Raw genomic sequence first — 27763 nt, forward strand, 5'->3', positions numbered from 1 at the left:
TTCTTCATCATGAGTACGAATTCGATTCAAATTTGTGAATTTTCAGAGAAAAAATATAAGTAGGCCGTTGAATAGGGCCAATTACCGCCTGCAAATCGGTCAAACTCTCGATTTCACGAACACGTACAATGTACCAGGGATTCATAGTATCTTCTTTTCTTTTTTTCCTTTTTTTTTTGTAATCCTACCAGGATACAAGAACTCGGCACAGCTCCAGACAAGTAGAGAAACCTCACATCTCACTGGAACTGCAAGGTTCGGTTTATATAGTATAGTATATACCATCTTGAATTTTGATTATCGGCAGTGCTTTCATTGATGTCCATTTGGTGATCAATTACCTGACAATTGTATCATCAGCAACAAGAGCACAGTTACGGTATCAGGTGCCCCGTGCCCAAGAGGCCAAGACTGTATTTTCATTGCAGTGTCACAGGAACAACCTACAACATTTGCAGGCTTCAACCTCAAAAAGAAAAAAAAAGGGAAAAAAAAAAGGCTCCGGAAACTATACAATGACAGAAGCCTTTTGAAGTATTCAGATACCACAACATTCTGGGGCATCAGAACTGTCACCGATCTAGTGACAATCTCGAAACTCAGAAACTTATGAAAACAACTTTCATCATGTACAAGATGGTAAAGGTATTCGTTGGCACACACCCTCCTGCTTTTCCAAATCACGAGGACCAGTGGCATTTCTCTGCGCAGCAAGATGGAACTGGTGAGAGCATGTCCTTCTATTCCTATCCTAGTCAGCTAGACCTATGAACTGAAGGAGAGTAAGCACAGATCTGATGAATGACGAGCACCATCCTGGTCAACCATCTACAAGTAAAAACAGTCGGTGTTATTCAATTTAGACTTCTGTAACTTAACAAATTTTTCAGGATTCAAGAAAAAACAAATAAGGCGTATACCTTGAATCCTATCTGATTATAGAGCCTCCACGCTGGTAAATTATCTTTATGCACATGAATGTAAATATTTTCAGCACCTGGAATAGGGTTGAGGATATCAGTGGATCATGCATTATCATCTAGGGCATGCTAATCCGGAATAGGTCATTGTTGTTACCATTGAGTCTTGCAGCATCTATGGCCAACAACAACATGTTGCTGGCGATCCCTTGACGCCTTGCATATTTAGCAACGCATACATTTGTTAAATACCCAAATTTTGGCTGATCTGGCTGATAGATTCTACAGTGAAGAGATGACCTTCCACTTCCAGGCTCCTGTGAATAACTTATAGATGTAACTTCTAGAGACAGCAGCATAAAAACATAATAAATATGCTATCATACCCCACCTCAGGAAATTTCTCTCCGTGTAGAGGATGCCTTACACATACATCTAAGGTACCAACAACGCTATTCAGGACAGTCCGCCTGAGGTCATCATTCTTCACCTGCAATATTAATCATATGATGAAAATATCAGTAAAACAGCTTTAATGGAATGTAAACTGAAATAATTGGACAATTAAGTTTTCACTAATCATTAGCCAATTGTAAGAGAGCTAATTTTGATTATTCATCATTCCCTGGAACATATTTTATGAACCAAGCATGCTGGAATCAAGATCTACTAACAAATTTGATGAACAAATAGCAGAACTTTTTATCTCATACCGCAACAAAACATATATACTTTTCTCCATGCTGTTTGCTGCATCGCTTCTTTAATGCATGAAATTCCTGCAATGAAATGACAAACTTTGTTTACGTGTGAACCAGAAAAGGAACTATTGAATGATCAGCATATGACAAATTAATTAGAACAAATTACATAATGGCCTAAAGAAAGCTATTTGAACAGTGGTCATTATAATTTCTTAACATTCACCTTTTAGAAATAAGGTGTGCATTTTATCTTAGTTGTGTTTAAGCACATAAAAAAGATGACTAAGTTGTTCACGCAATTACCTGTGATGCAAACTTTCTTTTAAAGCTTTCGACATAGCTGCAGGAAAAAAATAATGATAAAGTAGCTGTAAGGACCATGCTAACAGTAAACATATAGCAGTACAATAAGGAAGAGAATGCAACAGTTTTCTCTTGAAAGTAAAAGACTTACCGGTTGCCTGACTGATCTTCATAGTGATCTTCTGCTCTTAACCATGCAGCGATCTACCAATCATTAGTAAGGAGGGATGTAACTTGTAAGGCATAGTGGTAGAGTAAAATGTAATTCCATGTCACTGAATAAAAGGTGTCGTTATGCAAGCATTAAATAGCTTGCAGTCACTATCATTAGTAATCAATAGTTAGCAATCAGCCCAATGCAAATACATGTGGAAGCTATGTCTGCTAATCAGAACCAATGTCTAATATGTTCTAGAAAGAGCAATACCCAGTATTCCTCATCGATTAAAGCCTCACGAGCAACATAGCAGCCAAATAATCTTTTGTATTTGCAATCACTTTCATCAATTGAGGGTCGAAGACGATTGAACCGGAGATCAGATGGTTCGTTAGGAAGCAAAGGAGTTGGGACCACTGATGCCTTATTGGATAAACTTGATGAAAGCCCAGGGTGAGACAATCCTCTGGCAACATTGAGGCTGTCAGTGACCGTTTCCTCATTTCCGCCATTTGTGGAAATCACAGGTTCATCTTTCCTGGGAGAAAGAAATGACCGTGCGTGAAAAATACAGGAACAACAGGCGTAAGATCTACGAACGATATGCTCAACCCTAGCTCTATGACTATCATTAGTAATGTTCAGTATCCCATTCTAACTTCACCATACCAATTAGTCATAAGTATCACCAAAAACACATAAGACCATTCTCTTCATTTTGTATGTTTATTAGAACCACAATGGACATCTTTATTACATTTTCTCTGTTCTTTCCACACACAAAAAAAAAGAGCACCACAGTATATTATGTTTCTGCTTCTGGTTGATTGAAGGAACACGTGTCATGAGGATCAGCACAATAAACCAGTACCAGCCAAATTTTCAAAAAAGGGACGATAGCAATAGCAGTTGTGATCGTGCATTGGACTGATCGGTTAGTCATGAAAATCTAGCTAGCATAACGCAATCTGACTAACAAATACTCAAACGATTCCCTAATATTCTCCTGATTCCTTTCTAACTTGACCCGACAGGAATCTCCCTTTCCTTCACTGCAATCAGCAACTAAGACCAGGAAATTCCTCTGACAACCGCAACCAGAGACAGAATTAACCGAATCACAACAATAACCGAAGGAAGCGCTCACATAGGCGAGGCGGCGAGGCGCCGGTGGAGGACTCCCCGGCCACGGATGCCACGCCGCGCGGCGGCCAGGGGCGGCGGCGTGACGGCGCCGGTTGCCATGGTCGCGGCAGCAGCCCCCGCGGGGAACACGTGGAGGCAGCACGCCAGCACCAGCCCTGGAGTCCGCGAGACAAGAGGCAGGTAGCGCGGGTCGGTGGCGAATGGGACGGAGGAGCCAGGAGTGGCGGCGGGGACGGGAGGGGAAATGCCGACGCGCGGCGTGGTCTACCTGCCTGCCTCCAGGCCGCGTCTCCCTCCCACTCCTCTATTTTTTTTCCTTTTCTGTTTCTTTTTCCTCTATCCGCTTCGCCCTGATCTGTGGGCCTGCCGGGTGTGGTTTGATGGCCGTGTTTCGCCGGAGGCGGATGGGCGGATGGCCACTTCCCAATTTTCCATACAGGGCGAGGCTTCGTCCGCACGCGCCCCAGTCCAGTCACGCTCGCTCTGGTCCCGCCGACTTCCATACGGCGGCTAGGCTGGCTACATGATTGGGCTAAACGATGGGCCATGTGTTACCAGATATGGATAAATTTTCAGTGTACTCCGTACGACAATTCACAGGTTGCAAAATTGCTCAAGAAAAGTTTTCAGCGCATTTAGGCCTGGTTTAGTTGGTCAATTTGGGAGATGCAAAATTACTGTGCCAGCACTGTAGCACACTGTAGCGTTTCGTTTGTATTTGTGAATTATTGTCCAAATATTGACTAATTAGGCTCAAAACATTCGTCTCGCAAAGTACAACAAAACTGTACAATTAGTTTTTAATTTCGTCTACATTTAGTACTCCATGCACGTACCGCAAGTTTGATGTGATGGGAAATCTTCTTTTTGCATAGTGTCAAAGTTGGAAGTTAGGGGTAACTAACTCTCAATAATACTTCCCTTCGTTTACAAATATGTACGAGTAATTTTGATCCACGCGCATATATAAGAGAACGTACATGGTGCTACCTAAACTCCTAGCAATGCATGATATCGCATTCAGACAATAAATATAGATAAGTAGACCATGCAAACTTCTAACATCATGACAAGTGGAATGGGAGCTTATGCAACGAGGAGGAAAAAAAGTGAAATTGATGTATAAATGTTGCTGGTGCTACTATTTATGTGTTGGACCCGTGACTCTTGCAACTTCACATGGTGATTTTTGTTATGTGCTATTGGAGGCACATTTTGTGTGCGTGGTAGCATAGTAGCATAGCATGTAGGGGCAATGCTCATGACTGGGGGGCAGGCAAAGCCAAAGCGATACACAATAGTGGTATCATGAAAAACTGTATAGAGAATAATAGCATTTGTCTGCACTTTAATTTAGAACGGATAAAATATTTTAATGATATCAACAAATGGTCAAAACAGGAATAAATTGGGTATCTTCATCTTTTTATAGCATAATGTATGCATATAATCATATAAAAGATTGTGAAACACGATACTATCGGAAAATCATCTGAACTCAATCTATTTGGTGGTAATCAACGCTCCCCAACACTAAAGGTTAGTGATACCCTTATAGGTGTTAGAAGATACGGCCTAGAAAAAACATTATCACTAGAAGACCTAAATGAACAATACTTACGTTGTAATTAGCAAGCTTCTAAAGGCTCGTTGCATCATTAGGGGAGGGGCACTGGATTATTTGAGTGAATAAGTGAATCACTGGATTGTAGTATGTCTCCAAAATTGTGAGGTCGATTTACATAAATTCAAAAACTTTGAAAAATTGGATTTTCATGTTGATAAAACTTATGAAAATGTGGGTTCGATTCCTAAATTGCTTGCCAGAACTTATGAAAATTTTATAGTTTATTTGTTCACAAGCGAAATGCTTTTTTGAACTCGCCATCAAATTTTGGCAAAGTAGACATTAGCAAATTTTGGTCGTGAAACCAAAGAGGGCTATGTTCATATACGAACACGTGTTTTCGCTTTATTGCCATGGGAGCTGTCAACGTGTGACGTTGGGAATCAGCTCACCCACGGCGACCGCACGTAGTTTGAGTCCCGAGTATCAAAATCTCTCTCACACACACAAATGCTTGCGGACCTCAGTTAAGTACCTCCTGCAGCACGTTAAGCTAGCTTGTAGGACTTTGACACACCTTCGCTTCTTTTTTCAGGAAGTCGTCATCTCATACTTGCTTTCCATAGCTGCTTGCCTTCCCATTTCATAAGAAACCAACCCAATCGTACTGGGATACCAACCTTAATCCTCACGCTTGTTTACTCATCCCCAAACAGCAAACGAGCAGATAAGATAAAAGTGATGCTCCTGCTTTTACCACTTCTTGCCCTAATGCCAAGTCGCCAACACGCGTAAGCATCCTCATGCCGCCGTACGGATTCCTAAATCCGCTGTACTAATCCCGCGGAACCTATGACGTCGAATTGCTGCTGCTTTGCAGCTTCCAGAACGATAAAGTTCAGCATGATATATGTTCGCACGATCATAGAGATAATTTTACTCTTTCTTTATTTCCAGCAACATGATCAAACCGTCCGATTCGAATTCGATCCTCCTGCAACGTCCGTAGTTGTAGGCCGTAGCCACACTACATTGAGAGACTTGGCTGTTGAGCCCTCTTTATCCTCCCGGCATCTGATTCCGTGCTCACTAGCTCTGAAGAATCTCCTTTACGTCACGGTCCAATGCCCACCACCAATCCTTGGATGATAATGCAGGACAATCTGAACATGTTCCTTTGCATGAAGGGAATCAGTGGGTAGCTAGTCAAAAGTTTTGGCGATAGATATATCGATCGAAAGGTTCCTTCTCTCCTTGGCTCTGAAGATTGGTTCGGCCGCCAAACAGTTAGCATCGAGATATATTCTGAAGAAACCAAGCCACACTACAGACATAGCCTTCAGAGTTTCAGAGACGCAGCGGCAGGCTTCACCGGCTCGCCATGGGGAGGTCTTCCTCCACGGAGAAGCTGGTGTGCGTGGTGGTGGCGGTGCTGGCCGTGCTGTCACCGCTGTACATCGACCGGAGGCCGGCGGCGGAGAGCGATGATGATGAGGAGGAGGGCGGCGGGTCGGCGCTGTGGCTGCCGGCGCTGCTGGTGACGCTCATCCTGGCCATCAACGTGACGTGCTTCATGGACCGGCGCGTCGTCAGGTTCGACCCCTACTGGATCCACCGCGTGTGGGGGTCCTCCGGCGGCCTCCTGGCCATGCTCATGCTGCTCGGCTTCGTGCTCAAGTGTAAGGCCTCCCTGTTCAGCAGCTAGCTCATCGGTCGCCGCCGCCGTGGTCTCTCGCTCGGGGTTTTTTTTTGTTCGGAGGGGTGCGTCAGGATCGGAACCGCATGCTGTGCCACACAAGTGTATCCGTGATCTTGGCTCCTGAGCAAGTCATGTATTGGCCTTTGTTCGGGCTCTACATACGCATGTAAAAATTTGCTTCTGCTACGCTCTCTCTTGAAAAGAAGTGCGTAACCTGAGATGATTATGATGTTACCAAGCTTCCGGTGCCAAAGCGAAGAAAGATTTGACACTGGCGCGGAGGTCCTTGGCGGCAAAGAGACGATTGCCATGATGCCGGACCCGTGCGCGGGGCGCCGATTGCAACATGCCGCCGCAGCTTGCTCTGCTCGGCAGTCAGCCCGTGGCCTCGGCTTCTCTCGCCGCTGGCAACCGGAACCCGGAGCGCGCGTCGTGATCTCGAGTGTCATCAACTTATCATCATCATTAGCCATTCGAACTTCGTGCTCGTCCCTCCGATCAAACGATACGCACTCATCGTATTGCTGCTGCTGCGCTGATGTCGATCCCTGCGGTCTGATCAGTCGCAACTGGTGCTCCACTGACACACATACAGGTACAGGAGGAGTACAAAGCTGCACCAGCCGCCATCGACCAAGTGGCAACGATGGTTTCAATGCTTCTATGCTTCAGGTGTCATCTGGCGCGTCATTGGCTGGGACTGTGCCCCACACTTGGTGTCCTTCCGCGACCTCTGGCATATACCACAGTTCCCCGACGACGCTTCCTTCAAAGCACGCTCCACCATTGTCACGGCCATCGCCTGGACCATTTGGAAAAGGAGGAACGACTTGGTGTTCCACAGAAGCACTGCCTCGCTGCGCGACTGCCTCCTTGCTATTGTGACAGACGTTGAACTCTGGGTTCATCGAGCAAGGAACCAGCAAGATGCTATCTACCTCAGGATGTGGAGCTCATCAATATGTAATCTCACTTAGCTATGTTTCCCCCTCACCCCCCTCCTTCACAAATCCTATATGCAACAACTTGGCATATTAATACAAAGTTCAAGCCGGCTACTTGCCTGCCGTAGTCTAAAAAAAAGAATTCTCAAAAAAAAAAACAGGATCGGAGGAGTACTACTGTATTAGTACGAATCATTGGGTGTGTCCGAATGATGTGTAGTTGTTGGTCACTTGTCAAATTAATGTGTAATTGGTTACATGAAGCGGCCATTTTTAATAAAAAATTAAAAGAACGGGGCGTTGACTCTGAAAGTTTAAGTGAACCAAAAAAGTCTCCCTAGTACGGTAGTATTTGGTCAGCCGGGAAACAGTATGCGAATGAGCGGAAAATGAAGGGAGGACGAACTTTTGAAAGTAGAGTATGGATCCCGAGGATTTATAGAGTTTTGCCACTCTTTGAGTTTTGCATGGACTTATGCTAGTGACCACGTACATTTCCTTTTTTTTTTAAAATCGTTCGTTCTTTTTTGAACGATGGACTTTTTCTTCCATTGGTCAACGTGCGCTTCAGCCTTCTTCAGCCTCTCGCTCCGCTACTGGCAAAAGAGAGCCCACGTCAATCTGTTCCCGCGTGGCGGGCCCTTGGGCTCTGGCGCTAGAAATTGCTCGCGGGGCACGGAACCAGTGGCTCTCGTGCAATCGCGTCGCTCGAAGCGCCGAGCCAACGAACCCAACTAATCAACTGACCGCGGCGGTCGCTGCCCGCCGCAAGCAGCATTGCCTCGCGCCGTCGCGCGCCCGTTCCCAGCAGCTCACTCCGCCGCCTCCTCCAAAGATGTCCTCCTCGCTCCTCCCCACCACCTCCGCCGGGCTTCACCTTCACGTCTGCCCGTCCCCGCCTCGGCCGCGCCGGCGCCGATGCTGCCAAGTAATCACGGCCGCCGCTCTCCCGCCGACGTCGGACGGCGTCGGCCGCCGCGCCGTCTCCCTGGCCGGCGTCGCCGCATGGCTCGCCACTACTGCCGGACGTGAGTACTCCATTCAATTTCATGTGTTCCGTGCGGGTGTGTCATGTGTGGCTGATTTGCTTGTCTGAACTCTGAACTGCCAATTGTTTCAGGGGCAGACGCGGCCAGTCCATTGGACAAGTACGTCAAGAGGTAATAACTAACCGTGTCCCTTTTCTCACCGTGGAAATTTTGCATTGGATTGCTGCACACTGTCTTTGACATTAGATTTGCAGAACGCCTCATTGCCTCTTGCTGTCCTTGAATTGCATCTGCCAGGAAGAAGCTGGAGCCTCTGGAGACCTACGTTCCGGCTGTGCTGCTGACGATAGACCAGTTCGTTGATCTAGGTAATTCACAACTGATAAGTAGGGTAATCAGTATCCCAGATATCGTCTTAACTAGCACTTTGGCAACCTTGACTGATGCACAATAAGTGCATGGAGCCAAATTAAACTACACTCAACCATTGACACGAAAGTTCAGAATCTTTTGCACAACCGTCAGCACATACATACGAGCTCTATTCAGTCACACAAGTCTCCTCTTTCGAGTATTTCAATTTCCCATCAGGGATTGTTTATCTGCTTGAATGTTTCTCATAGTGCAAATGATCTGTTGAAACTTGACACAAGCAGACCATTCTTATTTGCCACTAAAATTGGGAGCACATTTATTTTGACTCAAAAAAATACTTCTGCGTTTGTTTAACTTTTATTAAGTCTGCCAATATCTTAGTAGGTTATTTAAAATGATACGACCTATGCATGAGAGATTCTCCTATATATGATTCATTGCAGAGAAATCCTTAGAATTTGAGAAACCAAGGTACGATGAGACCAGATCATTACTTCGCTCTGGACCAGCATCATCTCTACGTATCAACATTCGGGCAGTAAGTTTCTATTCTGGTGAATGTTAGTCAAGATCATCATAAACCATTCATGTTCTTTCATGCCCAAGGTGATGGGCTGATATCTTGACAGAACATCTGTACACCATAGTGCAATTTATTGATTCCAAATGATGCCAACTGAATTCATGTGACGAAAAAACTTAATTGCAGGTGGCACAATATGCTTCCAGCAATGGTCAAGGCAAAGCTGCATCGGACGCTGTGGACGAATGCTTACGGTAAAGATAATTCTTGTTCTTTTTTCCTGAATGCACTTCTTCTCTGAATAAACTGTGAGAGGTTGTGAGATTTGTTGCCTATGATTTCCTAGAGCATTGGAAGATCTCGACTCGCTGCTACTACATGCATCACGGAATGACCCCTCAGCATCCGTTGAAACCATGAGGAGCAAGATCACTGTCGCCCTTGGAGCATTAGACAAGTATTAGCAAATGAAAAGCCCTTCTACATCTTGTAATCAATAGGGATCATCACTCACATCTCACCCCTTTTTTTCTGCCTTTCCAGTCTCTTGCAAACTGTGCCATCTGCAGTCCTGGATAAAGGAAAGGCGATTGCTGATGCATACCGGACTCCGGCAGATGATTATATCGAGGAAAATGCTACCGTGTTGGATCCCAAGCTCAAACAGTTGGAGGATATTCTTTAAGGCTAAATTTTGTTAAGGTCAACCTCATGTACTAACTAGTAACGTCTGACAACGTGACTATATTGTAGAGTGAAATGAAGGAAAAGTTTTGGCACATCACTGTCTTTCTGCAATACTTACTTCCTTACGTTTATACTACTTCATACCTCGAGCCACGCCAGTTGTCAGGCTAGAAAACAGCAAATTTACACTCCTAGTAGCTTTAGTTCACGTCCGTCACCAAATCAAATTGAATAAAAATGGAATCAAATGAAGCTGATTTGCCTGCCAGCCTGCCAGGCGCCGGCCCTTGCACTGACCAACCGCTGCCGATGCCGATGCGAGACGTACGATTGATCGATACGGATCCTGCACTAGTCCTGCAGACCGGAATCCAACAACAATTCAAATGCGCACAAGCTGGAGGCCATAGAGTTTTACTCTATCAGAAGTTCAGAACCTAGCTTCATGTGCAGTTAAAAAGATGACAAATCACCTCAAGAGCTAGCTTAACTAGCTGAAATCATCAGTCTGTCTCCGGGCCATCGCTCATGCAAGCTACAGCCAGCCAGACAGCCTGCACGGTGAGATTTTGCCAAGCAGAGCAACTGGTTGCCTCAGTCTGTGGTGGTCACACTTCACCGGCCAGCCATGAAAACAAATGGGAGGCTTTCAGCTGCACGAGAGCCTTCGGTCTTCCTATAATATTAAATTAGTTCTTTATAAGTTCACCACGAAAATATTCTGTTAGTGTATTTATTCGATTTTATAGATGTTATCAATATATATTTCTATAAATTTGATTAAAATAAGAGAATTTTGACTTAGTACTACCTTGTATTAAAATATTTGTTGTTGAACTAACCAACATCAAATATTCTAATATGAAGGTAGGACAAAACTAAAATGATGTATATTTTGAAACGAGTGTCACATGAAGGTGACCAAACATCCATCTACGCCTTTTGCACCATCTTTTGCCATGCGCTTTATGCAATGGCAACCAGGTCGAATTACTGGTTGTGCATACAAATTCTCGCAAGGAAAGAAAATAAGGGTCAGAAAATGAATGTATATTAAGAGGAACGCTTCGATTTTCGCCACAAGATACGAACGCCAGAATGTATTCCAAGGAACATGCAAGACATATCCATACGCTTACCAACCTCATGCTAGAGAATATACCAAGTTCACTCACGATAAGTTGGCTCAAAAGAAGGGGAACAGAAAACTGGGCGCAGAACCAAACATTACTTACTACATGATCGGAGCAACAGTCTGCATAACCAACGTAGCCATGGCATACAGAGATAAGCACAGTGTTGGCTGCAGTATACACAACCCCGTAAGTCTAAGCTTGCTTACACAGTTCCCGACCAGTCCCTACGGTTAGTCTTCCAAGTTTCAACAGATTTACAGCATGACACGGCATCTCACAGGTCACAGCCGACCTCGATGACCCGTGCTCTCCCTCCACAAGTAATTTGCAAAGGTCCTGTCTCTGCCAGCATCAAAAAAGATGTAGTCCACATCCAAGGGATTTGGAAAATCACTGCCATAGTTGACTTCATCCAATTGAAATTCACGGCCACCAAGGTATTCATCATAGGTGGGGTGCACAACCTTCTTCCTGTTGATCTCGCAAGTAAAGCAGGAACCTGAAGCAGAATTTCAAAGAAAGATCAGCAAGTAGTAAGTGTTGTTTGGTTACAACTTCTCAGGCATGGGTTAAAGCAGGAAAGGAAGCTGCGGTGAAGAATATCCTTTAACCATATTTGCACAAGATAAGTACAAAACGTGCCGCCAATATGAATATGTAGCAGCGATCAAATGGAGAATGAAATTAGAATCTGATCATCGGTCAAGTGGATGTGTGAACTGTCAGCAAGTGCATGATCAAATCAATCTTACAGGCACACAAAAAAAATTTAAGGAGAAGGACCTCAGGAAGGGAAGACAATATAGTAGCGTAATATTTAGGCAAGCTTACAGTGTGGTGCTATTCAAATGGATATATCATATTCAAGGGAATTACTCGTAGCTGGAAAAATGATGGTATAGCAAGCTGTTAGTGGGGTCAATCAGTTGACAGCATCAGAGCATTTAACACAGCTGCTTCAAAGTAAGACTGAAATATGGAAGGAGATCTCATTTAATTAATTTTACATGCCAGAAAATATGCTAATTGGTGAGTGAATACTGAATACTCAGACCAGATAGCTTTCAGGTGTTCAGTGAATAAGAGAACATCACTTCACTGTGGACACTCTGGACAAAGAAAAATATCAGTATGCTCCATCGGTAAGATAGACGCGCTGAAAAGCACTTCATGGTGAATTACGATTTTACAACCAAGAACATCATTTTTTTACAGACAGTAAATGCTCCTGACAACTCAAATAGATAGAACCATAACCAATTAATAAAAATACATACTCTCTCCAATTAGGCAATCACAAATACTTAAGGCTTCACGCAATATCCAGTCAAACTCTTTGAACTTAAACTGTCTTGTGCAAAACAATGTAAGTCTTCAAAATAACTGTCATAGTATCATTATCCTTTTTACGGATGTACTCTAAAAGAAATATTGGTCAAAGCTACGTTTTGGCGACTGTCTTGTCCAAAACATCACATTTGTGACTGGAGGGTGTAGTGCAAATAAAGTTATGATACGGACATTAATTATAAAAGGAACAACAAACACTTGTCAAAGCTACGTTTATGACTGGAGGGAGTAGTACAAACAAAATTGTGATACGGGCTTTAATAATAAAAGGAACAACAAAGCCTCTAAGGCAGCAGAGAAAATGGGTGGGTATTCATCCCCATGCAAGAACAAGTGGGCAACTTGTACAGAAACAAGGATATGACCAAAATTAAACTATGGTGGTACTTGGAATAGACTGAGGTGGAGCATTGCATAATTATGCAGTAGTTTTACTATCCCAAGGGCTTCTTTCAACTCTAATAAGGATAATGAATATTTCCTTCAGGCATATCTGTAATACACAACTACAAAGACCAATCTAACTTAACTCTACGATGGTGGTTGCCAGCCATGTTTTGATTCAGCAGTGTGTTTTCATGTACGCATTAGATTGAAATGCAACCATAAAGTGAATTATTTCAAACACACACAGAGGAGGGGGCGGGGGGCTTACCAATATCTGTGACCAGATCAACTGGCACACACAGGTGGATATCAGTCTCATCACAAGAAAGAATTATTGCCTCAGTGAAGAAGAGCACAGGAGCGCCTACTGCAGAAGCAGAGTCCATGCGGTACGCCAGGAAATTGATGTGGTAACCAGAGTCCTCAGTTCGGGGGTGCTTGGCTGGTAGTAGTCTGTTACGCTGAGCTGGGCTGGGCTTGGAGCACCGCGGTTCTATTTCTGGAACTTTCAGATTTGGGCCTTGCTTTCTCGGGCCATCTCAGGCAGGTCTCTCAAACTGTTTGGCCCGTTTCAAAAAATAAATGTTTGGCCCAGACCAGGATCGCATGAACAAACACACGAGGACGGAGTCATTTTGCTCCAGACGTGTGTGTGAGTGAGATGGAGAGACTGAGAGGAATTTTTTTTCCTGAAGACGAGGGAGCGAGTCCACGAACGAAGAACAGAAGAACTGAAGAAGGAACACGGACGAAGAAGCCTCTCCAGAGCGGACCATGCCCAGCTCTCCTCCGCTACCTGCTTGTCTGGTTGCCGCGCAATTGCAGATGCTGCAGCCTCGGGAACCGGAAGCCAAGTTGCACGGATACCAAGCAATCCTTTCAATCAAATCAATCAATGCAGTCGTGAGGGAAGGGAAGGGAACCCATCCATCTCCTCCCCCAAAATAATCGGCCGCAACCTCCTCGGCTTCGGCCTGATGCTTGTCAGTTGTCACGGCGAGCGCGGCAGCCTTCAACGCGAAAACAAAGCGTAACAGACGCATCAGCTACGCTACGCTATGCTGCTACCACCGCTCTACTCCTACGAGGGTACGACTGTGCCCCTACGTTGGAATCCGCAGAGAGCGACGTGAGGTGACGCCGGGAAGTCGCGTGCACCAGCAAAGCCAAGGCATGCACCAGGGACGCCGGCCGCATGGAAGGGAAGCGAGGGGGAGAGGCGACGTGAGGTGACTCCGGGAAGTCGCGTGCGTGCAACAGGACAAACGAGGCGAGGCGTACGTAGAGAGAGAGGGTCAGATAGATTACGGGGGTGGCACCGGCACATCCCCCGAGGGAGATAAACCGTGGCACCTCCCCCTGCGAGTTGTGACCTTGTCCGGGCTCCGGACCTCACCTACCTGTGCATCCAATCCGTAGCGTAGGGTACGTCACCCCTATCTCTCGAGACTACATACAGAGACTAGTAGTAGGAAAAATACTCCGTATAGCTGTACACGCTATCTTGTTGGAACTCGGAAGCGAACGAGCTCACCTGGCCACCTCTCGTTTAAATCATTGGGGAAAAAATGTAGTAGTAGTAGCAGTGCAACAATCCAATAAGCATATTACTACCTTGTGTCGTTCCCTAAGGTCACGGGCCGACAATAAAATGGTGTATCTCATCGTTGTTAATTTTCGGATCGCAAAAATTATTAGTTCTACGATTTTTTTTCTAAATCAAACTTGTTTACTTTGATCGCTAAAGAAATAAATATACAAATATTTTAGAACATAAAGGTTGATGCCACTAAATTTATTGTCAAAAATACTACAGTTGGTTTTTCCATTTAAAATTGTATATTTGACTAAAATTGATGGTCAAAAGCTACGACCTTTCTTGCTTAACTGTATTATAATGCTTGGGGTACTAAATTAACCAAAAGATATACATCCTGTTGATATTTTGATAATACAAAATGCCCATTTTAAACAGTTTAATAGAGTCTCAACTTGAGACGGGCCGTGAACTCGGTTTCCGTGGCTTTCTGCGCTGTGTGTTGTTGTTTTTGCTCTCGGGAAACGCGAAAGCAAGGAAATCCAGGCGCGCGTCACTGTTGGTATGGTTGTGTGCGCTGCGCACGGTGGAAAAGAGCAAACTCTATACGGTCGCCCCGTCCCCCCCTCCCCATCGGCTGGTTGGCGCAGCAGCGGCAGGGGCAGCGCACATCGGCACCCGTGCCCACGTCTGTGCAGGACTGCTTCGCCTCGATCCGCCGCACCGCCTCAGATGCGCGAGCCTCGGCGCATGGTGTTCGTCCGTCCCTGCGAGTCGTTTGCTCTTTTCGGTGGAGACAGCGAAGTGGATTTGCAAATTGGCTGGCCTGACCATGAAAAATCACGCACCGTAAAGTACGATGAATCAAAGAGGCTGTCACCAGTAAATAAATGTTTTGTCGCTAGTTGTGTTTTTACATGGAGTGAACTGCAATTTACGAGAAGGTGTTTTATCTCAACAGGGAAGGATAGAAACACGATGGTATCAAAAGTACTAGGAGTAAGTAAGAAAAGAAAAGGCTACCGCCTTCTTGTTCAGTGTGGCAATAAACCTCGATCACCTGGCCAATTGGAGGCGTCAAGTACACGGGAATCGAACCCAAATGAGGTGCGTGGTACGAAGGCCCGTCCAATCGAGTATCTTCCGTAGATTTTTGCTCAGGATGTGCCTCGAGATACCACCACCATTGTTCCTCCAAAAATACCAACACCATTTGCTCTTGTAGCCTTGCTACGCTTTCGGCAGCCTTGCTGCAGGCTCGCAGGACAAAGGGATTCCCCCCTATCCGGGCTCGGGTTTTTTTCACGTGAGCACTTGCATGGAGCCGCGTACTCCCTGTGGCTCGATCCGCGTGAATCGCCCGTCGTCAAGCGCGGCTCGAAAAAGCAAATGTCAACTCGCAACTGCGAGCAGATAAAAATGGTTGACAAGACTGCTTAAACATACACTAAAAATTGTTTCTTTTTGGTCCAATAAAGAAGTGTGTTGGGAGCAGCATAAGAAATGGATGTTGGTCAGTAACGATTGTGTTACCAATGAAACATCAAACATGCATGGGCGAGGTGCTAACCCATGCGTATGCTAACAACGATGCAGCCCCATGCGCAATCAAATGTGTCAATCGGGGAGAGTGGTTGTTCTTGATCTCTGGATCACCAAATCACCTGAGAAGAGATCTCCACGCATTTCCTGGCATGCATCTGCGGCCCTGATCGAGTTTGGCACGTGAGAGAGAGAGAGAGAGAGAGACGAGGCACAAGAGGTCAAGAGACCCAAGCCCAAAGATCTGGGCCTGTTTGGCAACCAGCTGTTAAACTTTAACACCCGTCACATCGGATGTTTGGATGCTAATTAGGAGTATTAAATATAGGCTAATTACAAAACTAATTGCACAGATGGAGTATAATTCACGAGACGAATCTATTAAGCCTAATTAGTCCATGATTTTGACAATGTGGTGCTACAGTAACCATTTGCTAATGATGGATTAATTAGGCTTAATAGATTCGTCTCGCGAATTAACACAGGGTTCTGCAATTAGTTTTATAATTAGCTCATGTTTAGTTCTCCTAATTATCATCCGAACATCCGATGTGACACTGTTAAAGTTTAACACCTCGTATCCAAACACCCCCAGAGCGAGAGAGATCGATGAGAGGCGTCGTCACACAACCACACACACGCTGTAGCTAGAGCCTAGAGGCTATCGGTGGTAGCTCCTCGTGCCGCAGTGCCCTGGCAGCCGGGCCCCAAACCCCAGCTGCTAGCCGCCACGCTGCAAGACGTATCTATTGATGGGTGGCATGGACATGGCACGGCCCCCAAGACAAAAGGAAACACCGGTCCACGCTCGCATATGTACATGCACTGCATAGTCGCCCACCGAAACTTTTGTTTTGCATGGCCTCAGGCCCTCCCTCCCTCTCTCCTCGCCTACGCCAGCTTCTTGAGCCCTTTGCAAATTGCATTCATATCATTCCACCGTAGCCATATATAGCTTGCTCGCATAAACGTCAAAAGGAGCGTCTTTTTTTGGGTCTCCGGGGCTGCACCACTCTAGTTTACCTTCTTCCCCTCGCTTGCTCTCTTGTTGCTTGCAAGTTACAGCCTCTCTTGACTCCGGAGAGGAAAAGATCACCAGCAGCTCATCGATTCCTGATCGTCCCTTCCATCTTCTTCTGATCTCTCTCTGTCTGTGAGCTGGTGGGGGGGATGGACATGAACAACGGGTGGCTCGGCTTCTCCTTGTCGCCTTCGGCGGGGAGAGGCGGCTACGGCGATGGCGGCGGCGGTGGAGGGAGCGGAAGCGGCGATGGAGATGGCTCTTGCTCGTCCCCGGCCGCAGCTTCGCCTCTCGTGGCCATGCCGCTGCAGGCTGATGGTGTCCCTCTGCAGTATAGCTCTACTACACCAGGTAACTGCTTGGTGCTTGCACATATCGTCTGTAGGGAACTTGGTTTTTCAATTAGGTTTGGCAGGTGATCGAGTTCTATTTCTAATTTTCTTGATTGCTAATCATCTGTAAGGCTGTCTATTTTGCATGTTTTTTTAATCTATCATTGCCGTTCATGTTATAGACACAGGAAGAGAACTGTTCTTGTTCTCGCTATTTTTCCATGTAGACTTTTGTGAGCTTAGGTAGCTTTTGTTTTCCAATTTTTAGCTAATCATAGATTGAGACCTATAAATCATGCTTATCTTATATTATCATCATGTGTCCACGTATACCGTATTGATACAAGTCACGACTGGTTAAAAATCTGAATTATGGAATTCACTTAGCTTGGCATCTGTTTCCTTGCCAACATGCTAATTGAAGTGAGATCTTCATGTTCCATTGTTCACCTTGTAACACTAGTATTCTATCCAGGCCAGTAGTTGCATAGTTCAGAACGTTACTGAATGCAAGACTGCACTTGCTTGTTGCCTTGTTGGTCCATTGCACTTGCACTCTCTCTTTGTCATCCTCCCAAAAAGGACGCATCATTTCTGTTTCTCTTCTTTGTACCGTTCCTGTACAGATTGGGAGCACGCCGCAGAAGCCAAAGGCCCCAAGCTTGAGGACTTCATGAGCATCACTTGCAGCAACAAGAGCAGCAGCAGCAGCAGCAGCCTCTACGACAGCTGCAACCACGCCGCCGACCAGGCCAAGTACCACGAGGTCCACGACCTCCAACCCTTCTCGGGCGGCTCCTACTTCCACGACCACGGCCACGGCATTGGCCTGGGGATCAACATGAACGCGCCGCCCTGCAACGGCTTCCCGGACCACCACCACCATCAGTTCCTGCCCCACCACGGCGAGTACTTCCTGGGCACCCCAGCGAACCCGAGCCCGACGCCTGGCGCGATGCAGTCGACGCCGCCGATGTACAACGCCGCCGCCGCCGCCGCCTCGGCCGGCGGCGTTGTCGGCGGATCGATGTCCATCTCCGGCATCAAGTCCTGGCTCCGGGAAGCGATGTACGTGCCGCCGGAGCGGTCGGCGGCGCTGTCGCTCTCCGTGGCGGACGTGCCGGCGGCCGAGCCGCCGCAGCTGCTGCCGGCGCCAATGCCGGTCGCCCGCAAGCCCGCGCAGACGTTCGGGCAGCGGACGTCGCAGTTCCGGGGCGTCACCAGGTTGGTGTCGTAACTGTACATGCAATGCATGATCAAGATTTCGCGCTTGGTTGGCCGTGTTCCTGCCGTTGAACGATCTGCCGCAGGCACAGATGGACTGGGAGGTATGAGGCTCACTTGTGGGACAACACTTGCAGGAAGGAAGGCCAGACTAGGAAGGGACGTCAAGGTGAGCTTGGGAAAATTCCATCCATGAACCTTTTGCTGAAACCTTCAAATGTCTACTCTGAATGTTAAACTGCATTCGAGTTTTTACTGAGCTAGACCTCTCTTTTGTTCTTGCAATGCATTGCCGTGCTGACCAACGAGCAGTTTACTTAGGTAAGCTACAAATACCCTCCCTGGCCTAAAACATCTGCAGTTTTGGAATTTCCATGGGTAGAACTGTGACCAATGCTGTTACTCCACATGCTCACTGTGTCTTGCTGCTATCACTGTTGCTACTTGGTAGGCGGGTATGACAGGGAGGAGAAGGCTGCGAGGGCTTACGATCTGGCAGCGCTCAAGTACTGGGGTCCTTCAACTCACATAAATTTCCCGGTACGTTTACTGCTTCCCTGTCAGTCCAAGTAGGGGGCCGGCCTGGTTCATTCCTGGTCTCTTTATTTTGCATTTGATGAATGGTTAGTACAATTTGCATTCTATGGTAGCTTCCTGATCCGCTGAGCTCTCTCTGCCACATGTACAGTTGAGCCACTACGAGAAGGAGCTGGAGGAGATGAAGCACATGTCAAGGCAGGAGTTCATTGCACATTTGAGGAGGTACGGCATCATGCAGTTCTTATTCACACTTACACTTCTACGCAATAATGTTAAGTTTGAATGAACAATCAACAGTTCAGCACATGTTAGAAGAGTTGATATGCACGGAACAAACTCAGGCCGTGTTTAGTTGGGGAATTTGGGAGGTGCCAAATTACTGTTACAGCACTGTAGCACACTGTAGCGTTTCGTTTGTATTTGTAAATTATTGTCCAAATATTGACTAATTAGGCTCAAAAGATTCGTCTCGCAAAGTACAACAAAACTGTGCAATTAGTTTTTAATTTCATCTACATTTAGTACTCCATGTATGTACCGCAAGTTTGATGTGATGGGGAATCTTCTTTTTGCATAGTGTCAAAGTTGGGAGTTGGGAGTAACTAAACATGGCCTCAATAGAAAAATGCATATCGAATTTAGCTTACCAGAACCCTTTGAATTTTCTGAATGGAATCTTTCACGTGCCAAAATTTTCAGAAGCCTTGTACTGGAACATAGCACTAGAAACAAGTCCTCCCTGCCTGCACGCTATTGTTTCTGAATCCTTTTTCACATGCTTCCAAAACTGCATCAAACACCTGGCGCGCTCACCAACGCCAACGCCAGCCTCTCTCACAATGCCAAATTTATTCCTGCAGGAACAGCAGCGGCTTCTCGAGGGGAGCATCCATGTACAGAGGAGTGACAAGGTGCGTGTGCCGTGCTGTGCTCTCTGCTCTGCTCGCCCATATTTGCACCCCACCTGCTGCCTTTTCCAACACCCAAAACTTCCGAAGCACTGAGGACTGAGCTGAGCTGCACCTCACTCGTCTGCGTGAACAGAGCTGAGGGCCTGAGCCTGAGCTGAGCTCCCTCGGAGTCCTCGATTTCTGATCTCACCAACACGGACACGCACCCACGCATCGGCCTGATGGATGGTGTAATAACATTTTCTTGTCGCGCTTGCTTTCCCCATGCAAACGCAGGCATCACCAGCACGGGAGATGGCAGGCCAGGATTGGGAGGGTCGCTGGCAACAAGGACCTGTATCTCGGCACGTTCAGTAAGTTTTTGTCACTTGTGCAGTAATTTTCTTTGCCCCAGAAGGCCTAAGGGAATTCATCTCGATCGTGAACATGAGCCTGTGATTTTTCTTAAGTATTCCGGTAATTACCTGCAGGCACGCAGGAGGAGGCGGCGGAGGCGTACGACATCGCGGCGATCAAGTTCCGGGGCCTGAACGCGGTGACCAACTTCGACATCAGCAAGTACGACGTGAAGCGCATCTGCGCCAGCACGCACCTCATCGGCAACGACGCCGCGTGCAGGCGCTCCCCGACGCGCGCGCTGCCGGACGCGCCGGCGCCCGCCGAGCTGCCGTCGTCTCAGGGCGGCGGCGCCGCGTCCGACAACTCGGACACCTCCGACGGCCACCGCGGCGCGCACCTGCTGCACGGCCTCCAGTACGCGCAGCAGCAGCCGCACCCCATGACGTTCGAGGCCGGGGAGAGCAGCGGCGGTGGCACCGGCTGGATGGCCGCTGCCGCCGCCGCCGCCGCCGCGTCGCGGCCGGTGGCCGGCGTCCCCAGCGTGCACCAGCTCCCGGTGTTCGCGCTGTGGAACGACTGATCGTTAGCAAGCCCGCGCGCACGCTGCTAGCTAGGGTCCGTGCATGAGGTGTAGCGTAACGTCTTTTGCAGTAGTGGTGAAGAATTGCCAGTCTTCTGTGACTGCGTGGGAGATGGCGTTGTGGAAGTCCGGACCCTGTGCAGGTGCAGCCGATCGAGATGCATGTTGCACGGTCGCCGTCTACCTTGCGAGGTGGCGACAATTTTGCCGCGATATGTAATGGCTCGACACGCATGCATCTTTCTTATTTGTTCACCGAAACATCCTGCTAAAGTCCTGCCTGAATCAACCAATTATCTGATTAAATTTTGCTATGAATACAAACATGACCCAGCTGTTTAAAGATTCCCTTAGTTGGTTGAATCCAACTAAAGTAATAAAAGATCAAACTGCCCCTCCACCTTTCTCGGGAAAAATATTTAAAGTAGGAGTGCGGGATAGGATAGACAAATAACTTTTCAACTGCCATTTAGCTACAGGATCCAAACGTCCCTAGTTAAATTTTAGCTAGCTAAAAGAAAATTTCTAAACTTTAGCTAGCTAAACTTTAGTTGGGTGGATCCCTAAGTACGTACGAGTAGTTATCTGAATCTCTCTGTGATGTTGCTGGCAAGGTACGCTACCGCAACCTTAACTAATCTTGCCAGCTCTTTGGCTGTTTCTTCGGCTCTTCTAACCGATTGAACCGTTAGTAACTTTGGCCGCCAACACGTTCGCGTGCAGAGAAAGCGGGTACGTCCTGGCGTGCCGTCGCGCACCGCCAAATTAACCTCAGGCCGCCGAGCGTGCGCGACATCGTTCGGCTGGTCCCTCCTGCGGGGCACGGCCGGCCGGGTTGCGCGCGGGGGATGCAGCGCGCCGGGCAGACTCGGCTGGGCGTTCCGTCCACCTCACCGCAGCACGCATGCGGTGATGCGGTGCAGCCGGTGCTGGCCGTCTCGGCGGCGGCGGGTCGCTGGATAGGAAAAGGATACACTGCACGCGAGTCGCTTGCGAGCCGGCAATGGCGAACTAGTCCACGTCCAGCCCTGACTCGTGCCGTCGAGCGTCAAATTTTGACTTGCTTAGCCATCTTTAAATTGCATGAGCTGGCAGGCGGACAACGTTTCCCGAGAACAGATGACGTCAAACACAATTACACAAAACGTTGACGGCTGCCGCCGTTGCCCGACCCTGCCACCGCCCCAACGCAATGACTTGAAGAGAGAGAGCCGAAAGCGAGAGGTCACACGGGCTCGCAGTCGCAGCAGGAGTAGTAGTACTACGCGGGAATCCGGCGGCTGCGCTGGGCGTCTGCAGGCTGCAGCCTGCTTCAATGTGCGCGCCCAAAAGTGGCAGCACGCGGCACCTCGTCCGATCCACAAAAACAAGTTCGCAAGCCGCAGCGCAGGCAGGCCGCAGGCGCCGCTGTCCTGTCCTCCTCCCTCCCCCCCCCCCCCCCCCCCCCCGCGCCTGTGCTGCAGCGCTGCAGCGGCATGCCTGGCCTGCCGTGCCGCGCCGCGCCGTGTCGTCACTGCATCAGAACAGCCTGCCGTGGACGTGCGTGACGTGCGTCGCGTCCTTGCTCGCGAGAGATGCCAAAAAGCGGGGAGAGAGAGACAGAGAGAGGGAAATTGAGAATTGAGGTCATGTTTAGTGCACTCCAAAATTCTAACTTTGGTACTATGCAAAAAGAAAATTTCCCATCACATCAAACTTGCGGTACATATATGGAGTACTGAATGTAGACGAAATCAAAAATTAATTGGACGGTTTTGTTGTACTTTACAAGACGAATCTTTTGAGCCTAATTAGTCAATATTTAGACAATAATTCACAAATACAAACGAAACGCTACAGTATTGCTACAGTAATTTTGACACTCCAAAGTTAGGCAACTAAACAAGGCCTGAATTGACCGGACATCGGCGCCGTGGATGGAGATGGAGATGGAGGCATGGAGGAGCGGAGCGGAGGAAAAGCCGGCGCCTTGCTGCACTGCAGCGTCGCATTTCAATCGTGTCCGTTGCAGACAAACAGCGATTTCCAGGACAAGATTCGCTCCTGACCCCCGCGCCGGCTCAGGAGTTCACAGTATAGTTTCTCACTTTCTGACTATACTCATACTACACGCGTACCCACGTATTGTACGACCGTAATCCTTTCTCATCGGAACTAGTATCTCGGTCCCAGAAACGATTCCAAGGCCACCTTGTCCTTTGACAGGATTCTGAGATCCAGCTCATACGTATTGGCAATGCCTCATCTGTGCTATGCTTGCTTGAACAGTGACTGCACGGTACAGAGTTGCACAGTACTGCACTCCTTCAGCAGTTCAGCTCCGGCACAAAACTGAAAAGCTCTCAGGATGGTGCTGAAAACCAAATTCCTGATTGGCTCGACGAGATACAGTGGAGCGGGCCATGTTGTTGGGAGGCTGTTCCTATTCTGTGAGTTGTGAGAGGCAGAAAGCAGCAGCTAGCAGGGAAGTGACCCGCTCGGGAGGCAGCGCCGGCAGGGCCGACGCAGGGTAGGCAGGAGATCATTGATGATCTCGACTCAAACAAGAATGGGCACTTATCAAAACAAACAAACAAAGCATTACCAGTGCGACGGGCTTGAGGATCCAGACGATCCACTTCTGCTACTATTTCTTCTAGCCCCCCTTGAGCCTTTATACTGTAAAATTTGGACACAGCATAAAGTGTACGCATTTGTCCATCACAACTCGTTTTTCTAAAGCGACTCAAGAAACCATGTCAACTGTGGACTTCACGACAGGATAACCTGGTTAGTCGATACCCAAGTCAAAGATCCTACTGGAACGAAGCTACTACTATAGTACAACTCAACTTAGTTCGTCGGTTAAAGCACCATATGACGCATAAAATTGGTACCAAACTATTGCCAACTCGACCACATTGTACGCCATTGCTTGCGCCAGCCGACGGCTCAAGTGTCCAAGTTCTTGAAAAGCTCTGGCAGATGGTAGTTTGTGATCCTGGTCTTGGTCGTGATGCCACGCTGCTTCTTCCTGGCCTTGGACTTGGATGCGGCACCATGGATCTGGGCCAATGCGCGCCTATTGACGGTGTCGGTTAATGGCTTCTCGCCACTCTTCTTCAGCTCTTTCTCGATATCCAGCATGTCCCGTGGCAGCTCTATCTCCCGGTACAGCTGCTTCAGGTCATTATCAATCGTGATCCTGAATCGACGGTCGTGGAAGTGCGCCGTGTCTTCCTGGGAGTTGGTGCCTGATAGCCACCAGACGTCACCTGATTCTTTCAGAGCCTGAAAAACATGTTATACACCAGATTACCGAGCTGAACTTCGTGGATTTTTGATACGAGGTGCTACATCTGTCACATCGAATGTTTGGATGCTAATTAGAAGGACTAAATATGAGTTAATTACAAAACTAATTGCACAGATGGAGTCTAATTTGCGAGACGAATCTATTAAAGCTAATTAATCCATCATTAGCAAATGGTTACTGTAGCACCACATTGTCAAATCATGAACTAATTATACTTAATAGATTCGTCTCGCGAATTAGATTCCATCTGTGCAATTAGTTTTGCAATTATACTATATTTAATACTCCTAATTAGTATCAAACATCCGATGTGACAACTATGATGTGACAGAGAACAAAGCACCTTGAAAATACAGACTGTAATATATTTGTTTTCTAACGAATACTGCAATACATTTGTCACCACACAACTTCAGTGCACTGGACTGACAGCATTCATGCGCCAAAACAGTGTCATGAACTAGAAGTGAATAGTGTTATGAATTAGAAGTGACAAATCAATATACGAAGGAAGCATTCACATTAATTGGCTTGAGGTTCAGCACTAGTTCAACCTAACTAGAAAACAACTTCCGTCCCTAAGGAGCTGTGCACTTGTGCAGTCAGTCGACTTGCACAAAACTGCCTATCATTAGATCACCACCAGAAGTGTGCAGAATCAGTAGCATGACAATTCCTTGGAAACAATAGATACAAATCCACGCTACTTGCCCAGATCAGGCAGGACATCATGATTCAAGATGAAAGATGAGGCAACCACTATTCGTTCCAGAAATGGATAAACCAGAGTAAGAAGCAACCAAATAGTGGAAGACCAACGAAAACCTAATTCTACAGCATAAAGGCAAATTGCAAGTCAAGACTCGCTATATTTAAAATAAAGAGCTTTTCACCAGTCCTTGGACTGGTGCCAAGAAGTATCATGTAAATCTTGGCATCTCATAAAAAAATAAGGTATCATTATATCAAACTTTGGTACCTTCGAATGACCATTGGAAAACTCATAGAAAGCCAAGCCTTCATCGTACACTATAGGTAATTGGTTCTTAATATTTTACTGGCACTAGTTCAATTCAGTTCAGCCATCAAAACCAATTCACACAATTCAAAATATCAGACAAGAGACAGTAGCATTACAACAAAGACTGATGCAGTTACCTGCAAATCTTCCAATACGGATGGGTAAGCATCTTTGACCTCCTCGACAGCAATGCAATCTACTCTTTATTATCAAACTAAGCAATTGATCTCTTCCTGTCAAAACATGTGTCGGCTGCACGAGTACAAAAAGTAGGTCAATGCACAATCTAATCAAACCTTATAAAAGGATGAAGACCTATAAAAGCTACCAAATTTAGATATCGCTTAGATATACTTCATCCATCTCTACCAGGACTAATATAAAATATAAAAAAATAATTTGTGTGTATAACACAAAAGTCAATTCGGAAAAATAAATAAATGAAACTATAAAAGATTTAGCTTGCCAGGAGCAATCAATCAAGATTCATCACAAATTCTGTGAGGAAATTCAACTGACATTTGAGATTTTTAACTGGTATATATGTCCCTCGCGTGGTTCAGAAAGCTAGAGACAGAAGAGGAAAATGGAGACATTTTATATTTAAAAGGTTTTTATACAAATGTTCTATTTTTTTCATCAATGTGTTGATTCAGTCAAATCGCTAGCGACACGATATTTAATGCACTTACCTTGTAAAAGAAATGCTCCCCCTCAAATTTAACTTTGGGATTATTCTTCAGGCTGTCAAATACAGCCTTGTTACCACGAATATCAACATAAGTTGCTTCATTTATCTGCTCTGCGGTAAAAGCTTGCCTTGTCTGCAAACTCAAAAAACAACACTATATAAAACATATATTCCAGAAAGAAGGTTCGAAGAGATTTTTTTTCTCTAGGAAGCTCTTAAATAATAAAATGGACTAAAGTAAGCGGTGTTGGAGGTAAAACCGTCTAAACAAATATTCCATTTTTTTGTATTAGGTTACCGATGTCTGATTACTCCATTAGTCCACTACCATATTATGTTTCTATTTAATCAGGAGGAATATATAGCATGGTACAATTGCTCAGGCACGTCATCATTATCCAAAAAAAGCAATTAACAAAATAACTATAACATCAATATGTAGCAGCTGAACATATGTAAAGAATCCTTGTCCAACGCCAGATTGATTTGCAATGTTAATAACTAACCACTTTCCAATTATCAGCAAAAGGGAAAAGCCTCTCACTTGTAAATATATGAGTCAGAAAAATGGTAGCCAATTCAAGTAACTGCATCAAGTTGGGTCTTTAATAAATTACCTTCTCAAGCAGTATGATTACTAACTTGATCTGTGCTCCCACAGTAGACTTCCTTATTGAATTGATGTGCTGTAGCCTTTCCGTATCATCTGAGAATTTAACAGGCTGCAGTGGTTTTACAGGAGCGAATGGGGCATTTGCTGGTCGAAACCCTGGAGCAACTTTTGGCCTTAAATCGAAGCTTGGTTTGCAGCAATGCTAGATAGAGTAGTCTGGCACCTCTATTGCTGCTGTTTAAATTTGTTGAGACGCTCATTCAGAGCCATCTGGAAGGAAATATGCAAATGCTAATAATCAATATGGCACCAGCGACATAAGAATGTGATTACATGGAGGATCTTCACATTTCTAAATTCAGAGGAACCAATGGCAATAGGAGATTTGAGCATTATAAGATGACTACCACTGTTTGAGGTGCCACACACTTTAGGATGCCCTACTTCTAAATAACTTCAAATTAAGATCAGTTTTCTAATTTAAAAAGGACCAAAGAGAAAAACAGAGGAAGTAGTATGTAACCAACTTCCTATACGACACAGCATTAAAATTGTGCAGTATTTGCCATTGCACTTTCATTAGTCAAACTATCCTCGTGGGCTTAATTGTGTAATAATATCCTCAGAACTTTGGTCAATGCCTCATACAAGCATTTTAAGCAGTTCTTTCAAAGAACTGAATGGATCAGAGGTAGTATCAACGTAATGCCACTAACATCCAAACTATAAAGGTAAGATGATTAGGTTAGTAGAAAAATTCAGAATATGGTAGTTCAGGTGTGATGATAAATTCTGCGTCTACTCCAACTCATCATCAAACAACGTGCTCTCAAATTATGTCGTTAATACGTGCTCTCAAAAGCTTTGGTTAACTAGTAGGAGTACTTCGATAAATTGATAAACAACACATCATCCCAATTAACCAGCCCCCTGATTTGAAAAACAGGATGCCCGGAATCGAGTTATGACTTATGAGCAATCAATTTTTCGAGTAGGGCACAATTTCTGTGCAATCCTACCACACCCCTCTCCAAACTCCGACATCGAACTGGAGCAAACTCGGCCCGCCCCAAGTAAGCAATGGAGGATTGGAAGGGGTCGTAGGCGTCGGGAGCACCTACTGGTCCTCAACGAAGAGGCGGATCAAGCTAGAATCCGGGCGGAGAGGCTGATAGAGCGGCGGAATCCTCTAACTCGACCGGGGTGGCTCCTCAATGGCGGCGATCCCCT

The 27763-nt window shown here is 46.2% G+C and overlaps 4 protein-coding genes and 1 pseudogene across 4 annotated transcripts; 3 read left to right on the top strand and 2 right to left on the bottom strand.

The window, feature by feature from the left end:
- Positions 1-356: 356 nt before the first annotated feature.
- On the bottom strand, positions 357-3571 carry LOC101754334. Its single transcript, XM_004985451.4, has 9 exons — positions 3232-3571; positions 2355-2622; positions 2079-2131; positions 1928-1964; positions 1634-1699; positions 1312-1410; positions 1078-1237; positions 921-997; positions 357-828 (listed from the first exon to the last, which is right to left on the bottom strand). The coding sequence occupies exons 1-9, from the start codon at positions 3327-3329 to the stop codon at positions 766-768; spliced, it is 921 nt and encodes a 306-aa protein (XP_004985508.1). The 5' UTR covers positions 3330-3571; the 3' UTR covers positions 357-765.
- Positions 3572-6049: 2478 nt separating this feature from the next.
- Positions 6050-6734, top strand: LOC101754734. The gene has a single exon (XM_004985452.4). It carries the CDS (start codon positions 6179-6181, stop codon positions 6500-6502), a length of 324 nt encoding a protein of 107 aa, XP_004985509.1. The 5' UTR covers positions 6050-6178; the 3' UTR covers positions 6503-6734.
- Positions 6735-8057: 1323 nt separating this feature from the next.
- Positions 8058-10108, top strand: LOC101755141. Its single transcript, XM_004985453.3, has 7 exons — positions 8058-8468; positions 8561-8600; positions 8727-8797; positions 9248-9342; positions 9514-9581; positions 9674-9784; positions 9871-10108. Exons 1-7 carry the CDS (start codon positions 8276-8278, stop codon positions 10010-10012), a joined length of 720 nt encoding a protein of 239 aa, XP_004985510.1. The 5' UTR covers positions 8058-8275; the 3' UTR covers positions 10013-10108.
- A 6797-nt stretch (positions 10109-16905) lies between these two features.
- On the top strand, positions 16906-21160 carry LOC101755546 (AP2-like ethylene-responsive transcription factor AIL5). Its single transcript, XM_004985454.2, has 9 exons — positions 16906-17338; positions 17946-18543; positions 18630-18712; positions 18856-18864; positions 18995-19083; positions 19232-19305; positions 19944-19994; positions 20271-20347; positions 20465-21160. The coding sequence occupies exons 1-9, from the start codon at positions 17137-17139 to the stop codon at positions 20911-20913; spliced, it is 1632 nt and encodes a 543-aa protein (XP_004985511.1). The 5' UTR covers positions 16906-17136; the 3' UTR covers positions 20914-21160.
- A 2580-nt stretch (positions 21161-23740) lies between these two features.
- On the bottom strand, positions 23741-26803 carry LOC101755951 (annotated as a pseudogene).
- Between the last annotated feature and the right edge of the window lie 960 nt (positions 26804-27763).

Source organism: Setaria italica, chromosome IX (genome assembly GCF_000263155.2).
Source record: "Setaria italica strain Yugu1 chromosome IX, Setaria_italica_v2.0, whole genome shotgun sequence".
Taxonomy (NCBI): Eukaryota; Viridiplantae; Streptophyta; class Magnoliopsida; order Poales; family Poaceae; genus Setaria; species Setaria italica.